Source organism: Meriones unguiculatus, chromosome 21 (assembly GCF_030254825.1).
Source record: "Meriones unguiculatus strain TT.TT164.6M chromosome 21, Bangor_MerUng_6.1, whole genome shotgun sequence".
Classification (NCBI taxonomy): domain Eukaryota; kingdom Metazoa; phylum Chordata; class Mammalia; order Rodentia; family Muridae; genus Meriones; species Meriones unguiculatus.
This window is the reverse complement of record NC_083368.1, coordinates 8392662-8415973: the sequence shown is the minus strand read 5'-3', so window position 1 is coordinate 8415973 and position 23312 is coordinate 8392662. Positions and strand designations below refer to the sequence as shown.

The 23312-nt window shown below is 37.0% G+C and overlaps 1 protein-coding gene across 2 annotated transcripts in view; it reads right to left on the bottom strand.

Moving 5' to 3' along the window:
- Positions 1 to 23312, bottom strand: part of Grid2 (glutamate ionotropic receptor delta type subunit 2) — a 1564629-nt gene that overhangs the window by 1269954 nt on the left and 271363 nt on the right. For both annotated transcript variants that reach the window (XM_060374191.1, XM_060374189.1), the window contains exon 2: positions 3594 to 3749. In XM_060374191.1, coding sequence (XP_060230174.1) covers positions 3594 to 3749 — 156 coding nt within the window. The remainder of the gene's footprint in view (positions 1 to 3593; positions 3750 to 23312) is intronic.

Below are 23312 nucleotides of genomic sequence, written 5' to 3'. Positions count from 1 at the left end.
TTTCTAGTTCTTCCTGAACTCTCCCTGGCTAGTTCAACTCAGCTGCTCTGGCTCAAAACTCCTCTCCAAGCTGACTTATTCTACACAAACTGAACGGTACAGCATCAGCTCATCTGACTACATTGAACTACACTCAACTCTCTTTCTGCACTACATTTAAATAGCCTCGCCTTCCTGTCTTTTCTTGTGAGAGTTGGGCATATCCTTTCTCTGACCCTTTCTGTCTAATCTTTCTCTGCTTCATCACTTTATCTGCCCCTCAATTAGACTTCATTATTAGAGATTAAAGGTGTGTACTAGAGAGGTGTCTGTATTCCAGCTAAAATAACCCAGATCTAGGTCTTTGAATGTGAATCCTTGACAGAGTAGTCATGTTGCTGGATTAAAATTCCTATACATCTTTTGGTGAGTGTGAGGAATTATGTGTTTTCCTCTATGCACCCGTGGCCCAAATCTGCTCTTAATATGGCTAGTTGATTGGAATTTTAAAAATAAAATACAGACTACTAGGTCTGATTTGTCTTTTGAGTGACAAATTTGTCTGTTAAGATATCCCTTACCTTTCATTATTTATAAAATTTCTACTTTCCAAATGATGCTTCATTGTCTAGTACATTAAAATAAATGCACATAAACAGTAACATCAATTTAATGTAAGTTCTATAAGATCATTAGAATTTATTCATAAATAATAAAATAAGCCCACTGAATTTTTCATATCTTATAACAAATTGGTAACATTGGAATTATTTTCATACATTTTAATGGTATAACTATGAAGAGATGATCGCAAAAAAAATGGTCATCTTTGAAGACAGATTTTTTTTCCTAAACTTCTCGATAACATTTAAAAAAATGTACTTCTAAATTGTTTCTTCTCATTTATCCTGCACAGTTTGTGCGGATTTTTTTAAACCATTTTTTTTTACAGTATCACTTGAATTAATTATTTTTTACTTGTAAAATAAATCCAAATCATCCTAGATACAAAGCAATGGTAACAAGAACCTTTAAAGCTGTAATTTATTTCAGGTTCATCACCCAGAACAGAGCATCAAAATATCTTGTCCAGAACATCTTGTTATTATCAGATACCATTCAGACAATCTGTCAAGCTCTTTCATTCTTGTCAGAAAACTAGGAGACTCCATCTGGGCAACTTATTTTCTCTCTCAATTTGCTCTTAGTGTGACACCTTCTCTCAGGTCCCTATAATTCTGTTGATGCATATATTAGAACTGAGCTGAGAACAGAGTGGATGCACCGAGCAAAGTCTAATGGAAAATCACCGTAATATTTAAAAAACTACCCTCACTGTTTTAACGTGGTCTTCAAAAGTGGCTGGAACCTATTCCGACTTCATAATTTAATCCCATTTACTTGGCTGCTTTCAGTTACGCCCAACTACTTTTTCAATCAAGGTAGTCACTTAAACCCATTGGCATCTCATTGCATTCTTTTTAGGTTGATTTGGAGCGAAGTTAAGATTGACACCTCGAGACTTGAAAGATAAGTCGGTCAGACCTCTTTCCTTTCAGCTCAAATCGTAGTCATAAGCAATAAGGACAGAAGTCCTGAAGAGTTGTTTCCCTGAGAACATGACTTTTAGAGAACATACAGTCTGTAAATTACTGAATATCTTCTTCAAATTCTACATTATTTTTCCAATATATTTATGGATTCTAATATTAGACATGGTATAAATGCTTCCATAAATGATTTTCAACAGAGATGGTTTGAACCTGTAATTCATAGTGTAGCTATGATTTTAATGTGAAAATATTAGGATGCAGTTTTTAATTTGGCTTTGTATTGATAATGAGTTATTGAAAATTTAAAAAATGTCTTATTATTAAACATACTTATTAGTTTTCTTTCAAAATGGTTCTTAATTCAGTTTATTTAATAAAACAGTGTTACTTATACTATCCAATAAGCAATAAAGAACATTTTTCAGACTACAAGTGCCATATCTAGTCTATGAACAGAAGTAAATGAATGCGTATGCATCCTCCATGAGAGAATCTACACATCAACACGTTATGGTAGTAGGTAAAAGTGGCACATGTTCCAAACATTTGGGGTTATTTTCTCATCCCTGCAACGCCAGTCTTTTGAAACTGTTTCTTGCCAAACTAATTTGCATTTCCAATGTGGTTTAGTTGTTTCTTCTTCTAAATCTGACTTAAATGTTTCACCACACAAACCACATTTAACTAGATTACTTTGACCTTCATTATCCTAAATGTATAGCCACAATAAAATATAAAACAGATCAATGTCTTAGTCTGTGCAACTATAAAATCATCTTTTCATTGATAACTTATGAAGAATGGAAACTTACTGCTCACAGCTCTGAGTACTGAACCCCATGTTCATGGTGCTGGAGATTCTGCCTGCTGTGAGTTTTTCTTCAGTGACTCCTTGCTGTGTCCTCTGAAGGCAAATGAGTCAGCTCTTCACCTCTACATGCTGTTTTGTTTTTTTTTAACATATTTTATTATTATTTATCATTTATTACAATTTATTCAATTTGTATCCCGGATATGCCCCCCTCCCTTGTCTGCTCTCAATCCCACATTCTCTCTCTCTTCTCTGCCTATGACCCCCCCCCCCAGTCCACTGACAGGGGAGGTCCTCTTCCCCTTCTATTTGACCCTAGCTTACCAGGTCTCATCAGAACTGCATTGTTTGCATTGTCTTCCTCTGTGGCCTGGCAAGACTGCACCTCCCCAGGGCACTAACCCTAGATAGAAAGGCCCATTCCTATGCCTTCAGCATCTACCAAATCTCCCACTTCTGAATAATGTCACAGCAGGAATTATACTTAAACATTGAAATATGGGGAAAATAACAAAATAAACTATATTCTTAGAAAACCTAAAATATAATCCCCCAAAAGTGAGTGCTTTACCAAAGAAGGGTATTAGTACATAAATAGATTACCAGACTCAAACAGAGAATTCCACTAACCTGAGAAATAGCAATGCAAATTACTTTTGTCAGTGAGAGCTTTGATTCACTCTCATAAGAAATGAGAAGGGCAGACACTGTTTTCCTGTCTGGAAAGGTGTGGTAAAGAATACAGCAGGAGCAAGGACTTGAGGAATACAGCATAACTGCTGATTTGGGGGCAGCGTCTGTGGCGTGTCCTTGCAGTGATGCATTTGTCATGTGTACTCCTGAAACGCCATTGCAAGCTGTAACAGCACTCAAGCTGGCAGTAACCGCAGAGAAATCCAAAGCAAAAATTCTGATACAAAGTCATATTTTACAGGAATGTTCCATTTCCATTGAAATTATAACAATATCATAAAGCTCTTGACAGTAAAATATATGCCTTCTTTCACTTCATATTTCAATCCAAATAATAACTTTTCATGTGACAAGCTTTCAAAAGTTGAACATAAGATAAAACCTTACATTTCTTACAATTCTGAGGTAAGAACTCTCAGAATAATGTAATATTTAATTAGCTGAAACCACACAGAATGATATCTGCATTGAATTGCTGTGTATTAATCTATTTTTATTTCCATTTTATTGAATAATAATATACTCAAAATAAAGAGTAAACCATGGATGAGCCTTACCTTCTTGAACAGCTTGAAAAGGGTTGTTACCATCAACAAATGTCACTGAAAATGTGATTTTCTCAGTCTGTAATATTTCCTCATTCTGGTTGAGGTCACCAACAGCTGTGCGGAATACTTCATCATCCTTTTTAGCGGATTCATCAAAAATTGCTCCTAGGAAAAAAGGGAAAGTGTCCATTAAACAACAACGGAAACACTGGCATGATCTCTGGCAATATGCCAAAGACACATATACTTGAAAACTGTATACTTTCATTTAATGACTTCACTAAATTTACCGCAAGATTACATTGTCCTAAATAAAGGACACTGAGCATGGACGTATTCTTACTTCTTCCATGTATAGATGAGAAATGATAGTTCAAAGTGCAGGCAGAGCATCCTGCACATAGTTTCATGTGCTTGTTTTTAGTTTGGAGGACAACAGCTAGTACACCACCGTGATAAGAAGTTTGGAAACAACAGACTGAAGAATTTTTGAACCCCTGCACAGGTGTAGCCCATGGCAGCTCAGTGTCCAAAAGAGTCCCCTAGTAATGGGAACAGGGACTGTCTCTGACTTGAACTCAGGGGCTGGCTCTTTGATTACCTCCCCCTGAGGAGGGAGCAGCCTTACCAGACCACAGAGGAAGACAGTGCAGTCATTCCTGATGAGACCTGATAAGCTAGGGTCAGATGGAAGGGGAGGAGATTGGACTGGGGTAGGGGCATAGGAGAAGAAGAGGGAGGGAGGGAGGGTGGAATTTGGAGGGGGTGTGAGAGGGGGCTACAGCTGGGATACAAAGTGAATAAATTGTAATTAATAAAAATAAATTTTTAAAAAAGTTAAAAAGTGGAATTTTTGTGTGGGTAAATTAGTTATACTACGGACATTTCTGAGGGCCCACTCCCATAGTACACAGGAAATCAAGTTCTCTTATGAACTTAATTGCTTCTGCCTGTTTTAAAATTTATTTTTCCTTTCCAATTTGAATAGGGTTTTCATAACATTCTATAGTATTATACCCTATAATATATAAAGAGAGTTCATACCTATGCACATTTTTGAACTGAGGAAAGAAGAAACCTTTCCTTGATGAATTAACTAAGACATTTCTCATTCCACCTGTTAAGGATGGCAGTGAGTCCCACAGTTCCCTTTTAAGAGTTGTGTGTCTATACCATAATAGTTAAACATGGGTGTTCCCAGTGCACACTGGTTGATTTCAAGTCCCATCTTTCCTTTTGTAGAGTCAAGTTTATAGTCAGCAACAGAAAGAAACCACCTATGAGAAACATAACTATTAAAGTGAATATGTAAATAAGTTGCAAATAAATTATTTATAGTCTCTGTGTCAGTGTTTACTTGATTTTCTAGTTCACTGTATTGATGGAACTGGCAGGAGTTAATCATAAAATAAGTCAGACACACAAAGTAAAATGCTGCATGGCTTCACTTACATATAGAATCTAAGAAAAAAATCAAACAAAAAAGCGAGGGCTGGGTTGTCTGGTAGGCAAGGTACTGAAGGGAAGAAGTGGAGGTGAAAGGTGCAAACCTCTAGTCAATTGCAGAATTCACACAGGCATTGGGAAGTGGAGAGAGCAGAAAGTGCAGATAAATGGTGGAAACCCGCAGTTGCTGGCAGGCCTCCCAGAACCACTGGGAAGAGAAGAATCCAGAGGTGGAAGTGAAGTACACAAGACCCCAGTTTGAAGTCTGACTTAGCACTGGGAATGGGGGAGCATGATGCAGAGGTGAAAGACAAACAGAGAACGTGAGATTAGAGCTACAGTGGTCTGTCATGCATTGGAAATGGGCTACAAGGGTAGGCGGAGGGTGCTCCGGTACAGCCTCACAGGAACAGAAAGCGATTGAGGAAAGAAACGAAGACTTGAATGTGATCTACCAGCATAACCGCTTCATTATGTACATAGAAACAAACGCATCAAGTCATATTCCTTGAAATATATCATAGCATACAAGTGTTTTGTCAGACAGAGCTAAGAAGTGTAATTAAAATTTCATAATAGATACCACATTTGACACATAATGTTACATGTTTCTATGTCTACATTTTAAGGACTGGAAATATGTCTATATTGAAATAAGGGTTCAGAACCAGACATGTGCCAGGTTATTCACACACGCAAAGTCTTATAATAAGTGCAAGAGCCCTGGCCTCACTCCAGTATCCTTGTTCCAAATCACAAAATGTTGTGGTTTCTACAGTGTACCTATGGGAAATCACAGTGTAATGTAGGTTTTTATTGAAAGACTACAGGTCATTTCCTTTTGAGCATGCATTACTTTAATTATTATTATTAATAACACTATTTTGTTATACTAATCCTTCCTAATGAAAGCAGTATACATTTTAAACTCGCTTAATTTTTCACTATAAATATGTGACTAACTAAAAAAAGATAAAACAATACTGATTCAGGTAACATGAAATACTGAATGAATGCCTAAGTAGCTAACTAGATATATAGCCAATTATCTTTTGTTTTTATTTGTAATTGAAAAAAATAGTGTCTATATAAAAAAAAGAGTATCTAATATACAATATTAGTACATAAATGAAAACATTTTACATCATCAGCTGTGATGATTTTATGTATCTGGTATTCCGTATCTGCGCATTCCAGTGAATGAAAAACAATGTTATTGAAGATGTTACTCAATATGTGAATCAATATTCTAATAAAGAAAGCAGGGTGTTATTGGTTGCAGTTAGTGTGAGAAGTCGGTGTTACCCTCTGTAGCTGAGAAGGCTCCCTGTTGAAATGATCTCTGACAACTGGCCTACATGATCTGTTTTTTTTTTTTTTTTTTTTAACACTGATCTTTTGTACCTACATGGATTACACTGATACTGTGACCTGGCCTCCATAACTCTTGTCTTTCATTTCCTGTCTACATTGAATTCCTGTCCACTGCTGAGTATATGAGTAAGACAGTGAATATTTTTAATTGTTGTATAAATAGAGTATGTATTACTTATACCATTTTATATTTGAGTGAATATTAATGTTTTATTAATGTAACAAAATCAAGCAGATTATGATTTTTGAAACGTGCTGTCGCTTTTGATATGTAGAATTATATTTTTGAGATGGATAGTTTGCATAAGTATTTAGACAACATTAGGTGAATACTTCTGATTTACTTTATTGTAAGGATGACTCATTTTAATATGTGAAAATATTCCTAAGTATGGATTAATACTTACAGTAAATGTACTATTATGGTGTTAATATATAGACCTCTTTATCAATGTGTTTAAACTGTGATAACAATTCCTCATACTTCATGCTGAAGTAATTCATTTACTTTAAACCACATCATCTATCATGTTTGCACATACATCTGTCTTTTAATGGGATCCAGATGGGTCTTTGCGAAGTCTATCTACTATTGACCTGTGTTATAACAGGTGATGGATGCATCTGACTTCTACTGAGGGCCAGTTGGACTTTTCAAAAGGCTGTTTCACCTGACACAACACTTACAAGAAAGTTTAGCCCACATATCAAACCCCAATAATTTATTCCCCTTTTTATAACACTTTTGGTAAGCTTGAGTTTTCATATGAGAAGACATGAAGCATTTTGATGAAAACCTTGAGAGTTTAGAAAGATCCTTGTGTGGTTAACTTGAATAACATCAAGACACAAGGTCCCTAACATCATTCACTTACCGAACCTAGCACTAGTGTCTATAATAACATTTCCACACACGTTTAGGGCACGATACAATATCACAGAAAATATATTTGGCTCCTAGCTGTTTTCTCAACAGTACCTATACCTATACCTATACCTATACCTATACCTATACCTATACCTATACCTATACAGTGATAAACAGCATGTGTCTCCTTTCTGGCTGTTTGTATTAGAGGATCTTCAAAGTGAGCTTAATTTTATAGCCTCTGGAAATGTTAAGCATGCACATATATGACACAGCCGTTCACACATGCACATGACATGGTAGTGAACACACACAAAAACAATCATATTTATATGTATTTCTTACTTGTTTCAAATAACGGAAGTATATATTTTGATGTTCCATTAGACTAAAAAACATCATGTAAACTTTTAAGAAACATGCCTCCATACAGGAAAGCAAACATGTTTTTAAAGGTAAGCTATCACATATGACTGTAATATCTCAGGACATTAACTCTATGCATCTTAATTATAAATACCACCATTGATGACATTTCTTTTGTTTAACAACTGACAGTTAAAATATGAAAAGTACCAAATTTAAGAAAAGATTATTAGGTATGATTGTAAAACTGTAATTGATAGTCATCACAAAACAATGTTAACATCTCAATTATCTATTATGAAGTGTCATATCCATAAGTGACATGCAAAAGTGTTTTGTCTACAAGTGACTTATAGATATATGGGACCCAATGACACATATATTTTCTTGCTGGTTTTATTAATACCCTTAAATTTAGAGTTCTTCTGTAAATAGGGTGGATATTTTTGTGCATGCATTCTCTTGTGTATGTGTGTGTACTTAAAATAAAACAAGACTGGAACACAGGTTCATGTCACACGAATTAACATTTTCACATATTACTGACAAGTAAAAATTACGCTTGTAGAAATGGTTCAACAGTTAGTGCTGCTCTTCTAAGGAAGGTGAGTTTGATTCTCAGCACCAAACACCAAGCAGCTCAGAAACACCTGTAATTCAGAATCCAAGTTATCTGACCCTCTTTTGGCATTTTCAGGCACCAGCACATGCATGGCATTCACACCTGGACACTTACATACACATAAATAAAAAATATTGACTCTGAATATTTTAATTCAATGATTTAATAATCTTATTTTCCCTAAATATGCAAATTCTTTAGCTTATTAAAAAAACTAAAGTAAAATGATTGATGAATTACATGATGTGGATTGTTTATTATTATTATTGTTATTATTATTATTATTATTACTATCTATTCACTTTGTATCCCAGCTGCAGCCCCCTCCCTCATCTCTTCCTGTTCTCACCCTCCCTCCCTCTTCCCCGTTATGTTCTTCCCCTAGTCCACTGATAGGGGATGACTTCCTCCACTACTATCCGACCTTAGCCTGTCAGGTCTGTCTGGATCCTTTTTCTCTCTGACCTTGCCACGGGGATGTGATCACAGAGCAGGCAACCTAGTTCATGTCGGAGACTGCGCCTTCTCCCCTTAATAGAAGACCCCCATGGAGACTGAGCTACACATGGGTTACATCTGATCAATTGGTCTAGGTCCTTTCCATGCATGGTCCTTGGTTGATTCAGCAGTCTTTGCATGACCCAGCTCCCAGACCCAGATTTTTCTGGCTCTGTTGGTCTCCTTGTGGAGGGCCTGTCCCCTCCCAATCTTTCTATCTCCCCCTTCTTCCATAAGATTCCCTGCACTCTGCACAAAGTTTGGCTATGAATTTTTATTTTATTATTTTATTTTATTTATTTTATTTTTATTCCATCAAGTGGCCCTGAAACAAGCCACTTGAGGGAGAAGTGGGTTTGGGGCTCTCAGAAGTTGCTGCCCTCAAGCTTGAGGAGGCTGGTCACAGCACATCCACGTGAAGAAGCAGAAGCAGGGAGTGGATGCTCAACTCTTACACTGCTTATTATTCAGTCCAGAATCCCGGCCACAGCAGGTCTCCCCAAGCCTGTTTCATCATGGGCATATCCGGGAGCTTTTCTAACAGCTCATTCTGGATTCCAGAGAACGGCCAAATAAGCCTGGTTATCACAGGTGGTATTTAGTGCTCAAAATACTTTCTATATGTTCTTCCTGAAGCAGAGAGGAAATCCATTCCTCACTTCCTGTGCTCTGTCCTTCACTTTTGTCCCATCAGTACAAACTTAACAGATGGAGAAGAATTTGGCCATGTAAATACTATGCAAAACTTCACTCTTTGCTTGCCTGACTGGAAAGAGGATAGGAGGGGAACACTGAAGTAAGAGGGCAATAATGTAACTAAGTCAAGTCTGCTCATAGAGGAGGTATAGATATTTTTAGAAATGGAACAGATTTAACATTTTTCTTTCTGTAGTAATTTAACTGTATCTTTTTAATATCACCTTATACTTCAATTAAATGTGAGAAATTGAACATAGCACTAAATGTAAAATCATATGTCAAAGAGAGACATGGATTATAGAAATAATAGAGTGAATTCTGTCATCTCAGAAGCGCCAGGTACATTATAGACACAAATAACATAGCCTATGTGTCTTCTATATATCTAACCTCATGCTTAACTTTAGAGTCTGATTTTGTTTAAATGGGAAATAAATTTATCTTTATGAAGTCTTGCAGCTATGTCGATTTAAAGTAAGCATTCTAAAGCTTATACAAGATATATGTTTTATTTTTATTTAAAAAATGAAGTCATCATGTGAAGTGTTCAAGTGGATAAATGTACTTTTCTGCAGTAAATCTCAAACCTTATGCTTTGGTTTCTTTCTGATCCACTTGTACCTTTCTTTTCTTTTGTTTCATGAGCTTACTTAGAAGGGTGCCAGACATTTTTCAACATTTCCTATTTCATGTTCATTGTTCAATATCTGGATAAAATCACATTAATGGGCAGCACACAAAGACTGTAAAGGTGTGCCCCACTGGGCTGCAGCTTACAGGCATTGTGAAGGTATGCCCTGCCCCATGTTTCACAAGCATCAGAACAACAGAGACAATTATAACCCTGGACCAGAAGCCATATTCAAGGCAGTGTCCTCAGATGGAAGCAGTACGGGATTATGAGCTGTGATTGATTACTAAGTGGACCTATTTTCTTTCATTATTCAAGATTAGTATGACATTTATATTTTTAACAAGTAAGTTAAAATTATAAGATATTCTACTTTTAAAAATATCTTAGTATTGCATTACAAATTACCCAGAATTCAATATACATTGGCTTCTCTGTTAGGTTTGTTACAAAAGCTTTAAAATTCCTAGATGGTTGCACTATTCATATTTATTCTACAGATAATCAAAAGTTACTCGTATCACCTGACCATATTAGAAAATGCATGACATCACATAAGGAAGTCATGCACAGGTAGAGAGGATACAGACAGACTCCAGACTTAACTTAGACATAATCACAAATGAAACAGCCATTGTGGAATACAAGCCTAAGCCATAGGTGCCAGAAGATGCTAAAATGTCTATAAAGTGTCTAAAATCAGGGGAGCAAAAAGAAACTATCCCTTATGCAAAGTGCTTCAGAGAAAATGAGTCATATGTGTGCATACCTCTGTTGTGTATGTGTGTTAACACAGAACTTGCCAATTGTTTTAACAAATTCAGTTTGATCAGAAGTGGTGAAACCAGAAGCAAGACTGGAAAAACTGAAAAACTGAATGGGACTGTGGGGGCATTTCAATACCTTTCCAAAGAATGAGCCAGGCTTAAGGACTGATATCCCCTCCATCACAGACCTACAACTCTAGCATGGCATGGCAGGAATATGATGGACAGTTTGTCACTGATCACAACTTGATGTTGGGGAGTTTACGTAGAGGAGGAGTTCATTATGTGTTTCCTGATTTTAAGTAGCAGAAACGGAATTCTGAAACCCAACTACATAGCTTAACTAGTGATGAAGGCATAAAATATTAAGCATACCTTCCTAAACATACTCAATAAGAGTTTCAGGCATGAGTGTCTGGGAATCCACCAACACGCTATACAAACCCTTCTGGAGAAGGGAGGTTACTGCAAGTGAGAACAAAGGAAAGCCTGTGTCCTGTCAATTTCATAGGAGGTTAACAATGGAAGGAATGTGTTCATGGTCTATAGACACCCCGCTGTCACCTATAGGACGGTGTCTCCAATAACAACCTCAGGAGATACATCACCTAACTGACGGACTTTTAAAGTAGAGGGACCTTCAAGAAATGCAATCACCCTGGGGAGATGGCTCAGGGTAACAGAACTTTCCTCAGGCCTGAAAGACCCAAGTTCATTTGATTTCCTAGGATGTACAGTGAAGGAAACAGTTCCTAAATTTTGTTATTGACCTCCAAAGAAATTCCCACCACACTCCAAAATTATTAATTACTTAATTAATTAGGAGGATATGAGGGATGGAGGATGGGATCAGGACATGATGATGGAGGGGACTACAGTGGGGATACAAAGTGAATAAACTGTAATTTATAAAAAAATAATTAAGAAAAAAGAAAAATTAGAAAAAGAGGAAATACAAAGCTTCTCTAATAATTAGAAATATTTGGTTAAGATTGACATTTCTCAGAAAAATAGCAGTGTCAGCAACGAGCTTCGACTTGGGTGGGACACACTCTCAGTTGGCTTTAACAACCTCTCCCCATGTAGTGGCCACTTTCCTGATGCTTGATAAAATATTAGGACCAAAAGCAACTTACTCTAAAAGGATATTTCCCCTGGGCTCAGATTTTCTGGTTCTGTTGCTCTCCTTGTGGAGCTCCTGTCCTCTCCAGATCTTACTGTTTCCCACTTCTTTCCTAAGATTCCCTGCACTCTGCCCAAAGGTTGCCCATAAGTCTCAGCATCTGCATTGATAGTCTGCAGGGCAGAGCTTTTCAGAGGTCCTCTGTGTCAGGGTCCTGACTTGTTCCCTCTTTTCTCCTTCTTCTGATGTCCAGCCTCTTTGCCTTTCTGGATAGGAATTGAGCATTTTAGCCAGAGTCCTCCTTCTTGATTAGTTTCTTTAGGTGTACAGATTTTAGTAGGTTTATCTTATATTATATGTCTATATGAGTGAGTATAAACCATGTGTGTCTTTCTGCTTCTGGGATAGATACTCCAACCAAGGACTATGCATGGAGATAGCCTAAGACCCCTGCACAGATGTAGCCCATGGCAGTTCAGTATCCAAGTGGGTCCCATTGTAATAGGAACAGAGACTATCTCTGACATGAACTGATTGGCCTGCTCTTTAATTACCTCCCTCTGAGGGGGAAGCAACATTACCAGGCCACAGAAGAAGACAATGCAGCCACTCCTGATGAGACCTAATTGACTAGGGTCAGAAGGAAGGAAAAGAAGTCCTCCCCTATCAGTGGACTTGGGGAGGGGCATGCATGCAGAGGGTGGAGGAAGGGAGGGATGGGGATGGGAGGAGGGAGGGAACCACAGGGGGATACAAAGTGAATAAAGTGTAATTAATAAAGAGTTTTTAAAAAGATGAAAAGGCTAGAAATGATAATAATAGTAATAATAATGCTGGTAAAAATAAAAAAGGATAGTTCCTAAGTTAAGGTTCCAGGAAGGGAGTCTGTCTTGGCAGTGGCACTATTGCAGCAGGTGGCCAGAGCAGGAAGCTTAGAAATCACATCTCAATACCAGAAAGCAGAGAAAGAAAACTGAGTGGGAAAATGTGACGAGTTCCTGTAGCTTGCCAGTGACTTACTTCCTACAGTAAGTCTGCAGCAGCTCCCTAAACAATCTCAGAAACTGGGAGTGGATTCAGGCAATGCCCAAAGCAGGAAATTTTAGTTCCTGCTGATGTTTAAGAACTATCTATTTCCCCCAGTGGGGGAGAAGAGGGAGGCAGGGTGGGATTGTGAAGAGATGAGGGAGAGGACCACAGCCGGGACACAACCTAAATAAATTGTAATAAATGGTAATAATAAAGAACTGTCTATATATGATGATAAACCAGGAACCATGCCTCGAGAGGACCAAGGCCTCCTGCTCAGATGTAGCCCATGGGCAGCCCCGTCTCCATTGTGGTTCCCTTGTGTGAGGAGCAGGAGCTACCTCTGACATGAACTTGGTTGCTTGCTCCGTGATCACATTCCTGTGGTGAGGTGCCCTAACTTAGCATTACAGAAAGAGGATCCAGACAGTCCTGATGAGACCCGAGGTTGGGGTCAGATAGTAAGGGATGAGGTCCCCTGTTATTAGTGGACTAGGGGAGAAAGACAGGGGGAGAAGATTGAAGGAGAGTGGGACCCAGGAGAGATGAGGAAAGGGGCTACAGCCTAGATACAAAGTGAATAAATTCTAATAAATAATATAAATAATAAAGAAAAATAAGCTATCCATTTACTAGAATGCCCTTCCTTGAGGTTTACACATATGCAATGTCCCTATCATTTTCAAAGTGGAAGTTAGCAAGTCCATGACGACAGGCTGATGTACTCAGTCTGAATACTGGTGCTTAATTCTTTTAATCCTATTCATGTCTCTTCAAGCATTTTGACCAGTCACTGTACAATCATATTTGAGAGGGGCAGGAAGGAGATGAGGGAGAAAGGGTGCGATTGGGAGGGAATGAATGAGGGGGCTACAGCTGGGATACAAAATAAATAAACTGTAATTAATATAAAAATGATAAAGAAAAAAAATAAAAAGATAAATTAATTAATAAAAAAAGAAAGAAAGCTATTAAAACAGAAGTTAAGGATTTGACAGCCCTGGAGAGTGATCCCCATCTACCAGTGGAAATAGCGCTCATTAAGGTCTGCTCTGAGTAATATTCATGAATGGTCCTTGGTTGAAGTATCAGTCTCAGAAAAGGGCACTGGGCCCAGATTTTTTAGTTCTGTTGCTCTCCTTGTGGAGCTCCTATCCTCTCCAGGTCTTACTATCTCTCCCTTCTTTCCTAAGATTCACTGCACCTGCCCAAAATTTGGCTATGAGTCTTAGCATCTGCTTTGATAACCTGCTGGGTACAGTCTTTCAGAGGTCCTCTGAGATAGGCTCCTGTCCTGTTTCTTGTTTTCTCCCTCTCCCGATGTCCCTCTCATTTGCCTTTCTAAATGAAGATTGATCATCTTGCCCAGGGTCCTCCTTCTTACTTTGCTTCTTTAAGTGTACAGATTTTAGTATGTTTATCCTATATTATATCTCTAATACCCACTTATAAGTGAGTATATTCTATGTGTGTAGCCCATGGCAGCTTAGCATCCAAGTGGGTACCCTAGTATGGAGAACAGGGGCTGTCTCTGACATGAACTCAGTGCCTGGTTCTTTGATCACCTCCCTCTGAGTGGGGAGCAGCCTTACCAGGCCACAGAGGAAGACATTACAGCCAGTCCTAATCAGACCTGATAAGCTAAGGTCAGATGGAAGGGGAGGAGGACCTTCCCTATCAGTGGACTTGGAGAGATGCATGGGAGGAGAAGAGGAAGGGAGGGTGGGATGAAGAGGAAAGGAAGGAAGGAGGCTACAATTGGGATCCAAAATGAACAAACTGTAATGAATATATAAAAAATAAAAATTTAATTAAGAAAACTTGATGTGATGAGACACCATCTTAGAGTCAATTTCTATTGATTTGTTTATGACTGCTCTCTTTTGTTTTCATTTAGTTAGACATGAGAGAGTCTGTATGTTTGCATTCTTTAAAGGCTGTCAAAATTTGTTTTAGTTGAGAATTAAATGCCTTGTGATGTCTCTCAAAAAAAAAAATCTGCTCTGAAAGTGAGCCCAGCTAATTCCTTCCAGGTATCTTTTCTTCACCTACTTTCAGCTATGTCTCCCCCAGAGCTGTTCCCCATCCTGAAAAGCCACCCTAGGAAAGATCCCTTACCCTCGTAGATGGATCCCCAAATTCCAATCTTCCTCAGCATATAACCTTTTGAAAAAGCTGTGATCATAAGTTGGTTTTTAAAGTGTTTTCTGGCCCATAATTCTGTAACTGAATTAAGACTTTATGAATCTATGCATTTAGTATAGTTTTATTGTAAAAGGTGCAATTTGGCTAAGGATTTTTTTTTTTTATTTAAACAGGTCGAATGCATTGTGCTTTTATCTTGTGGCATGGCACTGATTACTTAGGTAGACAGCATCAGAGCCTCTGCACAGTAAGAGGATAAGGAAGGTGTACCCACAATGCCCTCCCAATCAGAAATATTTACTTTTTAAACTGTATGCATAATCATTTTTTGCTTCATAGTTCTTAAGAGACAAAATATCAGTACCAGTTCCTAATTCTCTCAACCAAAATCAAATGTCCAGAACTTTCAAAATAGTAGAAAACAGGATGCACCCTCACAACTAACAAAGCTCACTGCAGAAAATCACTGCGTCTAGGCAGGCCACAGTGGCATGCAGCAGTAATGCACAGTTGGAATCCGTCTTTCCTCCCCCAAATAATGGACAGCTCCTTCTATAACTTGATCTTTGAGCTGGAGAGCTTGGGCTCTGTTGCTTTGCCATTAACGCCCATCACCTTGGCTCTGTTGCTCCTGGTATACTACAGGGGCTCCCTTCGTAACGTGCACATCATGCTGCCTGCTTCATTTGTGCATCTTTTCCTTCCACAGGCACCTGCCTGGCCCAGCCGGGATTGCCCCTGTGTTTCCGTATTTAAAATTACAGTCTTGTTCAGTTATCTATTTTACTTTCCCAATGTACTTTTATTTAGAGGACATACCACTATCTAAGGATTCACATGGCAACTACCTATTGCCTGCTTCCTCATCCTTTTTCAATTTTTTTTTTGGGGGGGGGGAGTCAGGGGTTTTCTTTGTTCTGATCACTGCTTATTTCTCAATGAAAAGTAAATTTTGTATATTACACAATGAATCAATATTTGATGAATAAATACATACAATGTGTTTACATATTAAAAGCAGCCACAAACTATTCTGTTAGTAATGTCATGCCTTTGTAAAATATTTAAACTATGTACACTCAGATCTTGAATAAAACTGATGGGGAGAGATTCACACATTAGCTTCACTAGTTTTGCTCTGCCGTTGTTGGTAGCTTTAAGGCACTGAAAAGTTGAAACAAATGGTCTGAGGCATTTAACAATTTAAAATTTATTTTCTAAACAAAATTGGGTACTATTTCAGCATAAACGTAACGCTGAATCCAAAGAGAAGGATTCCTGCAAGGGTTGCAAATACAAGCTCGGCATCCTGTAGAGGCATGCCAGCTAAACTTGGTAACTCAGCCTATATAATTTGAAGAAGATTATCTAGTGTGTCATAGATCACTTATAACTGTTTAAAACATGATATCACATAAATGGAGAAAACATGAACTTAAGCTGAAAAGAAAAACATCATGTGACAACTTAGCAAGAGCCAGTGGAGGCTGTATGAGCCAAGGAAATTCATAAACCAGAGGTAGTGGAGACTGCTTCAGTGCTCTCTTTGAAACAAATCAGTACTCAATCTGATATGGATGTATCATTTCTAACTCAACATGTAAGTGCTTATTTTGACACTTGATGAATAAAAGCCTCTGACAGGCCATTAATAGGGAAGCGTTTCGTTAACCAGAATAAAATGATGCTCTGGACCAGGCGACACTTCAAAGAGAGGAGTGTAAGATTGAACAGCTTTTAATAGCGAGCTTCTTGACCATGGCGTGGAAATCACTCTTGAGTACCAGCTCTGGACACGGAGACTGCCTTTGAATGAAATCCTGTGACATGTGCCAGAAATGTAGCAAAATCTATCAATATGCTCTTAAGGTCACATAGAATTTCTTCCAATTATTTATCTTCCTTTGGTATTGAAGAAAACAGTCTCTGCAGTGTTCCTTTATATAGTTCAAATTAGTTTTCCTCTCACGCTAGTACAATTTTTTTTTTCTCTGAATGTACAGAATAACGTCTCAGTCTGTGGAGGGGCATAGAGAGTCAAAGAAATGTCTCCACATGATGTTTGCTCTTCAGAGAAACTTTCTTCCATTCTGTTCCTCTGCAAAGGAGGCACATCAGCTGGAGACGCAAGAATGAGCAGAGTCAGACAAGGCTGGGTTGCATCTGTAGTGTTCTGACATGCTGCCAACACGTTTTCTGGTTTGCTCTCTCTCACTCTTTTTTCGCTTTGGAAGTTATTTTATCTCTCTAAACACACTTAGAGAGTTAAGTGTGATGTAGCGTAATGACAAAGTGTTTCATTTGGCATCTTAAAAAGGAGAAATATTTCCATGTTGAATTGAGGGATAAATAGGACTTTCTGAATTTTTTTCTGAGTATGAAAATTATGACCTTTTGAAACACAGAATTTTAGATAGTTTTTACTTTATTTTATAAAGCAGTACATATAACTCCCAAAATTAAGTAAATAATTCAAAATAAAAATGTAACAGCTGCTGAGCATAGCTACAAGGTTTACTGAAATATGCAGTTAAAACAGTCAGCAAATAGATGAACCCTGATATTTTACAGAGATGCCTAACGAAGATCTAAGACAGCATAATCGTTCAGATGGTACAGCTTCCACATCATTCTTCTATGCTTGCACATCCCATAAACAGAGCTATCCCATCATTCCAGATGTTTATCATGGAGAAAATGGAATTAATATACATGTAGTACTTCAAACAGCTAAAGAAATATGTATACCCAATCTTCCCCATTCTCTAGATATGTGATGGCTATACCTTTGGCCTATACAGTATGAGGAAAAACAATTATTTCATTTCCTTTAACACACATCAAATGAGCATGTGCTTAAGACAGATACACTAACATAGAGTTGGCACTAGGAGTAGAATATGAACTAGTTTTATAGTTTTTACTTTCTTATGCATACATTATAAGCGTAATTATGACACTTATGATTATCTTATGAGTATTAGATTATTATTGATTTAATAATGATAGCTCTTTAGAATATTCTATAAAAGTGGAATGATTTATATGATCTGAAAAGAAAAGAGAGTGTAGATATTCTCTAAATATGAAGTCTTTACAAGAAAATCATAATGTATAAAGTAGAAAAAAACAGTGATGCAAGAATCTCATTTGGTTTTGAAAATTTTTAGGAGAAAATATTGTGCAATTTTAGAAATGAATACATAGAAAATAGATCAATATAATGTTTTATCAAAAAGTAAGGAATTGTGATATATAAAAATGATAGACATGACAAATAGATAATAGCAGATAGATAGATAGATAGATAGATAGATAGATAGATAGATAGATAGATAGATAGATGTTGGATGATAAGATATTAAAACCAAATAGATGAATAGAAAGATGACAGATGCACACAAACATATGAATAGATGATATGTATATACATATTATCAACAGAGCTATACGCAGATATAAGGAACATATAGAAGAATATGTATGTGATGAATGACAGATGGATGAATAGATCATGGGTGGGTGGATAGATAGATAGATAGATGGATGGATGGATATAAACAGAACTACATAAGCAGTGGTAGCTGACAGATACACAGAAGATGGATGGATAAATGACAGATGCAGACATTTAGGATACATGACAGGTAGTTAGGTAGATAGATACATAAGTAGATGGATAGAATACGGCTGGAGAGACACACAGATAGATGATAGAAACTTAGACAGATAGTAGATGATAGATATATAGGCATGTAGTAGTTTGAGTGCTGTGAGGTATGGCTTGGGAAAAATATTTGTTTTCTGCAATGTAAAAGTTTTAAAGTCCTAAACAGTCCTATGGCGTTGACAGTCATTAAAACTTGGATTTGGGGAGGGTCATGGGAGAAGATGAGGGAGGGTAGAATTTGGAGAGATGTGGGAGGAAGCTGCAGCTGGGATACAAAGTGAATAAGTTGTAAGTTATATAAAACAAATTAATTAAAAAATTTAATTACCTCCCCCTGAGGGGGAAGCAGCATTACCAGGCCACAGAAGAGGACAAGGCAACCACTCCTGATGAGACCTAATTGACTAGGATCAGAAGAAAGGAAAAGAAGTCCTCCCCTATCAGTGGACTTGGGGAGGGGCATACATGCAGAGGGTGGAGGAAGGGATGGATTGGGATGGGAGGAGGAAGGGAACCACGGGGAGGATACAAAGTGAGTAAAGTGTAATTAATAAAGAAAAATAAAATAATAATAATAATAAAATTTCTTGCTTCAAATCACAAAAAACTATACTGAAAAATATTTTGAATAAAAAATACTAATTGAAATTCTTCCTTCACTACTTTTTTTATTTTATACAGTCTGCCTTTCTCTAAAGAAACATTATTTTCAGTGAATATCCTAACAAGCTATCATTATAAAATTAATAACTTAATACTCATAGGAAAATAATACATAGTATCTCTCCTTGGGATTGTCTGAGGTTAAATATCTTAAACAGATAGTGCTGTTGTCACCTAATCAGAAGAGGAAACTTTTACACTCTCTGAGTGATCATCCAGTTTCACTGAGGAGCCAATTGACATCTGGAAACTATTAAGTGTAGGAATCAGAAGTTTAGGACTGGAGCATGTTTTAAAATGAAGCTTCACTGTATGGATATCTATCTAATTCTCAAGAGAGTGTGCTTTAGCATTAGCTGACTTTAATGCGTCTCTACTTCTCGGCTTTCATTTCATTACAACCAAGTTTAAATGACTACCAATCTATAACTTCATCTAGTCGTGTGCTAATATAAAGGTTTTATGTCTTTATTTTCAATAAATGGCAGTATCTTGAGAATAATAACTCCCTCTTAATCATATCATAGAAAGGAGAGATGTCATGAACTCTCACTCCTACCTGAAGAGCTATTGATAATTGCTGGGAGAAGGAGCGGGAGGGTAAGTTTTTATTAAAGCTGTGGTTATTGCATGGTTGAGAGCACTCCATGGGTGGTCCCACAGCCACAGATATACAGGAGGCACAAACTGGAACCTGTGGGTTCTTACAAACAAAGAACAAGGACATGAAATTGAGGGGAATCAGTGGGAAAAGTGGGGTATAAATATGAGTGAAATATAATGTGTAAAATTCACAAAGACTTACTAAAATATAATAAACATTGATAATTGAACAGGTTGAAATGACAGGCACTAAAAAAAGTCTATCTATAGATCTTTATCTATATTTTTCACGTATAACATAGGTAATTTAGCCAGTACCCTGGGAGGAAGATTCACTCTGGAATCTCTGTGACTTCAAGTCCAGCCTGCTCTACAAAGTGAGTCCAGAACAGCCAAGGCTACACAGAGAAGCCTTGTCTTAAAAAAACAAAACAAACAAAAAGATATATATAATTTGAATAACTCTGCAAAACAAAATATATTAAAAATGTACTGGGCTGGCTTATTGTACATAAATACACATATTAGCCAAGGACAGCATGCAACTATATAATTCTTGTATAAGACTATTCTAAAGTTGCATATCCAGGTGCCTAGAAGAAACACGTTGTGTGAGAAACTAGAAAACGGGAGTTATATATAATTCTTTCTTCCAATGCTTTACAAAAAAAATGATAGCTTTTACAGAAAATTACCTCAAATATTACTAGGCTCACTAAAATTTTTCCCCCACTGTAAGCATAAAATCAATTTTCCAACCCAGGGATTATTTACTTTATATTGTGTTCATATCCTACTGAGGTACAAGAGTTAATATACATATCAGCTCTTCAAGGGGACCACAGAGAAATACTGGAGGGAAGAAGTTCTTTTAGCTAATGGAATAGAACACTCAATTCCATAATATGTTTTTGGCTTCCAATTTCTGCATCTTTCCCAAAGCATTAATAAGGCATATCATTCTAACCCTAGTTTAAAGATTATGAAAATGGAAAGGGCACATGGCATAAAGATTAAAATTTAATAATTTAAAATCGTTTTGCTTTTTTTTATTGGAATTTGTGAGGTAGTCTCAAAAATAAGGAAAGCTGTACCAATGTGACAAGTATTTATCCTAAAGAAAACTAAAGACTTCATTGGATGCCATACCAACAGCACCTGTATGAATAAGTACACACTATACTCCAATTTCATAAAATAAGTTCAATGTATTTGACAGACTATTATCTTTATGCTATTTGCTGGGCATCTTACATGCAGTTATATTTCAAATTTTTACAGAAATCTGCAAGATGGGTATCATGATTAAGGACTTTGGTGGGGAGATTCAAGATACAAACCTAAATGAGCCTCCAAAACCCACAGAGTTCCAATAATCTTCATGGCTAATCTATATGTGTGCATACATTTAAATATTGCACCTCTAGAAAAGATTAGGAGATGGTATTTAAAATGTAAACTGAGCATAAGCATTTTTAGAAAATAATTTGGAAAAAAAACATTTGCAAGACAAAGCAGTGATTGTTTAAGATTTAATGAAATACTTGTCATTGACCAGTGGGATGTTAATTTAGTAACCCAAAACTAGAAAAAAAAAAAGCTTTTAATTATGTTCTGTAATAGTTTATGATTACACTAATTAGGAATGGAAATAACCAGAGTATTGAGGGCATCATCTGGATGACATTCTGTGCCTATTAACCTAGAGAAGTCTGGGAAATCTCATCTGTGTCCTAGAGGATTGAACAGAACCCTGAATTTCCTTGTCTTTGGTGCAATAGCCTCCATCTACACAAAATCAATTTGTACTTGCCAAGGTTTCATGTTGTTACAGAGGAGAGAACTTGTAAATGATGTCTTGAGGCAGGAATGGGTCATTAGACTAATTGTGATGAATCAATTCAAAAGCAAAAGCATTCCTCTTTGAAGACTACAGTCCAAAGTTTCTTACAGGAAGCAAAAAAAATAGTATCTTCATAAACTAAAGTTAACCATAAGGCATCTTACAGATGTCTGTAAGAGTACCCGACTTAAGGGATATCTATGACTGTGTACTTAACCTGCTAGAGAACAATCTCTATGTCCTATGCTTTATAAATATTTTTTTAATTACTAAACTCCCTTGTTCATGTCACTCTTGGGATACTAGAAACCTCCTGTTTGTATTAGCAGTAATAAACTGACAACCACACTTATTCTATTTGAAATAATTAAGGCTGAATTGATTCACAGGATTTTGTAGACAACCCCCAAACACAACAGGTCACAATTTCATAGTTAATGTAAGAGATTAATGATACTGGGCATTCAAAATCAAGACTAATACAAAACACTATTATAACACATCTCTATCTTCCATTATAGCAAATAAAACTACACAATGTACCTTTCTGTTCAAGTGGAACTATGCTGTCCCACACCTGGTATGTGCACGAAAGAATTTGATGTTTATACATTAAACATAACTAATGCTCTGCCTTCAAGATGAAAAGAAAGTAAGCATTATACAGAAGGTTTCTCCTATATGGATAGTGACCTACTGTATGAAGCAGACCTCACCTCACCAAATACGGAAACAGAAGAATAAATGTAGGTCACGAAAGAACCTAAAAATGGTTCACACATTATTTTGTCTTGTACACAAAATTTTTTATATTTTTCCTCTGCAAGTTTATCAAGGCATAATGTGAACAAAATAAATGGTTTACACATGAAACAAGAACACAAAAGATAAAATTACAACAAATACTGAATTGAACAGCAATGAAGAAAGTCCTTTAAAGTTTGCATTCTTCAAAAACTAAAATTTTAGCACACATCATCCCTGGAGTTTTTGATCTTTTGTAGTTTTTTAAGTTTTATTTTATTTTCATTACTGTGTTTATTCACTTTGTATCCCAGCTGTAGCCCTCTCCCTCATCTACTCACAATCCCAATCTCCTTCCCTCTTCTTCTCCTATGCCCTTCCCCCAATCCAATGATAGGGGAGGTCCTCCTCCCCTTCCATCTGACCCTAGCTTCTCACCAGGTCTCATCAGGAGTGGCTGCATTGTCTTCCTCTGTGGCCTCTAAAGGCTGCTGTCCCCAGGAGGAAGTGATCAGAGAGCCAGCCACGGATCTTAGCAATTCTGATGGGTGTGAGGTGAAATCTCAGGTTCCTTTTGATTTGCATTTTCCTCATGGCTAAAGACATTGAGCATTTCTTTAAGTGTTTCTCGGCCCTT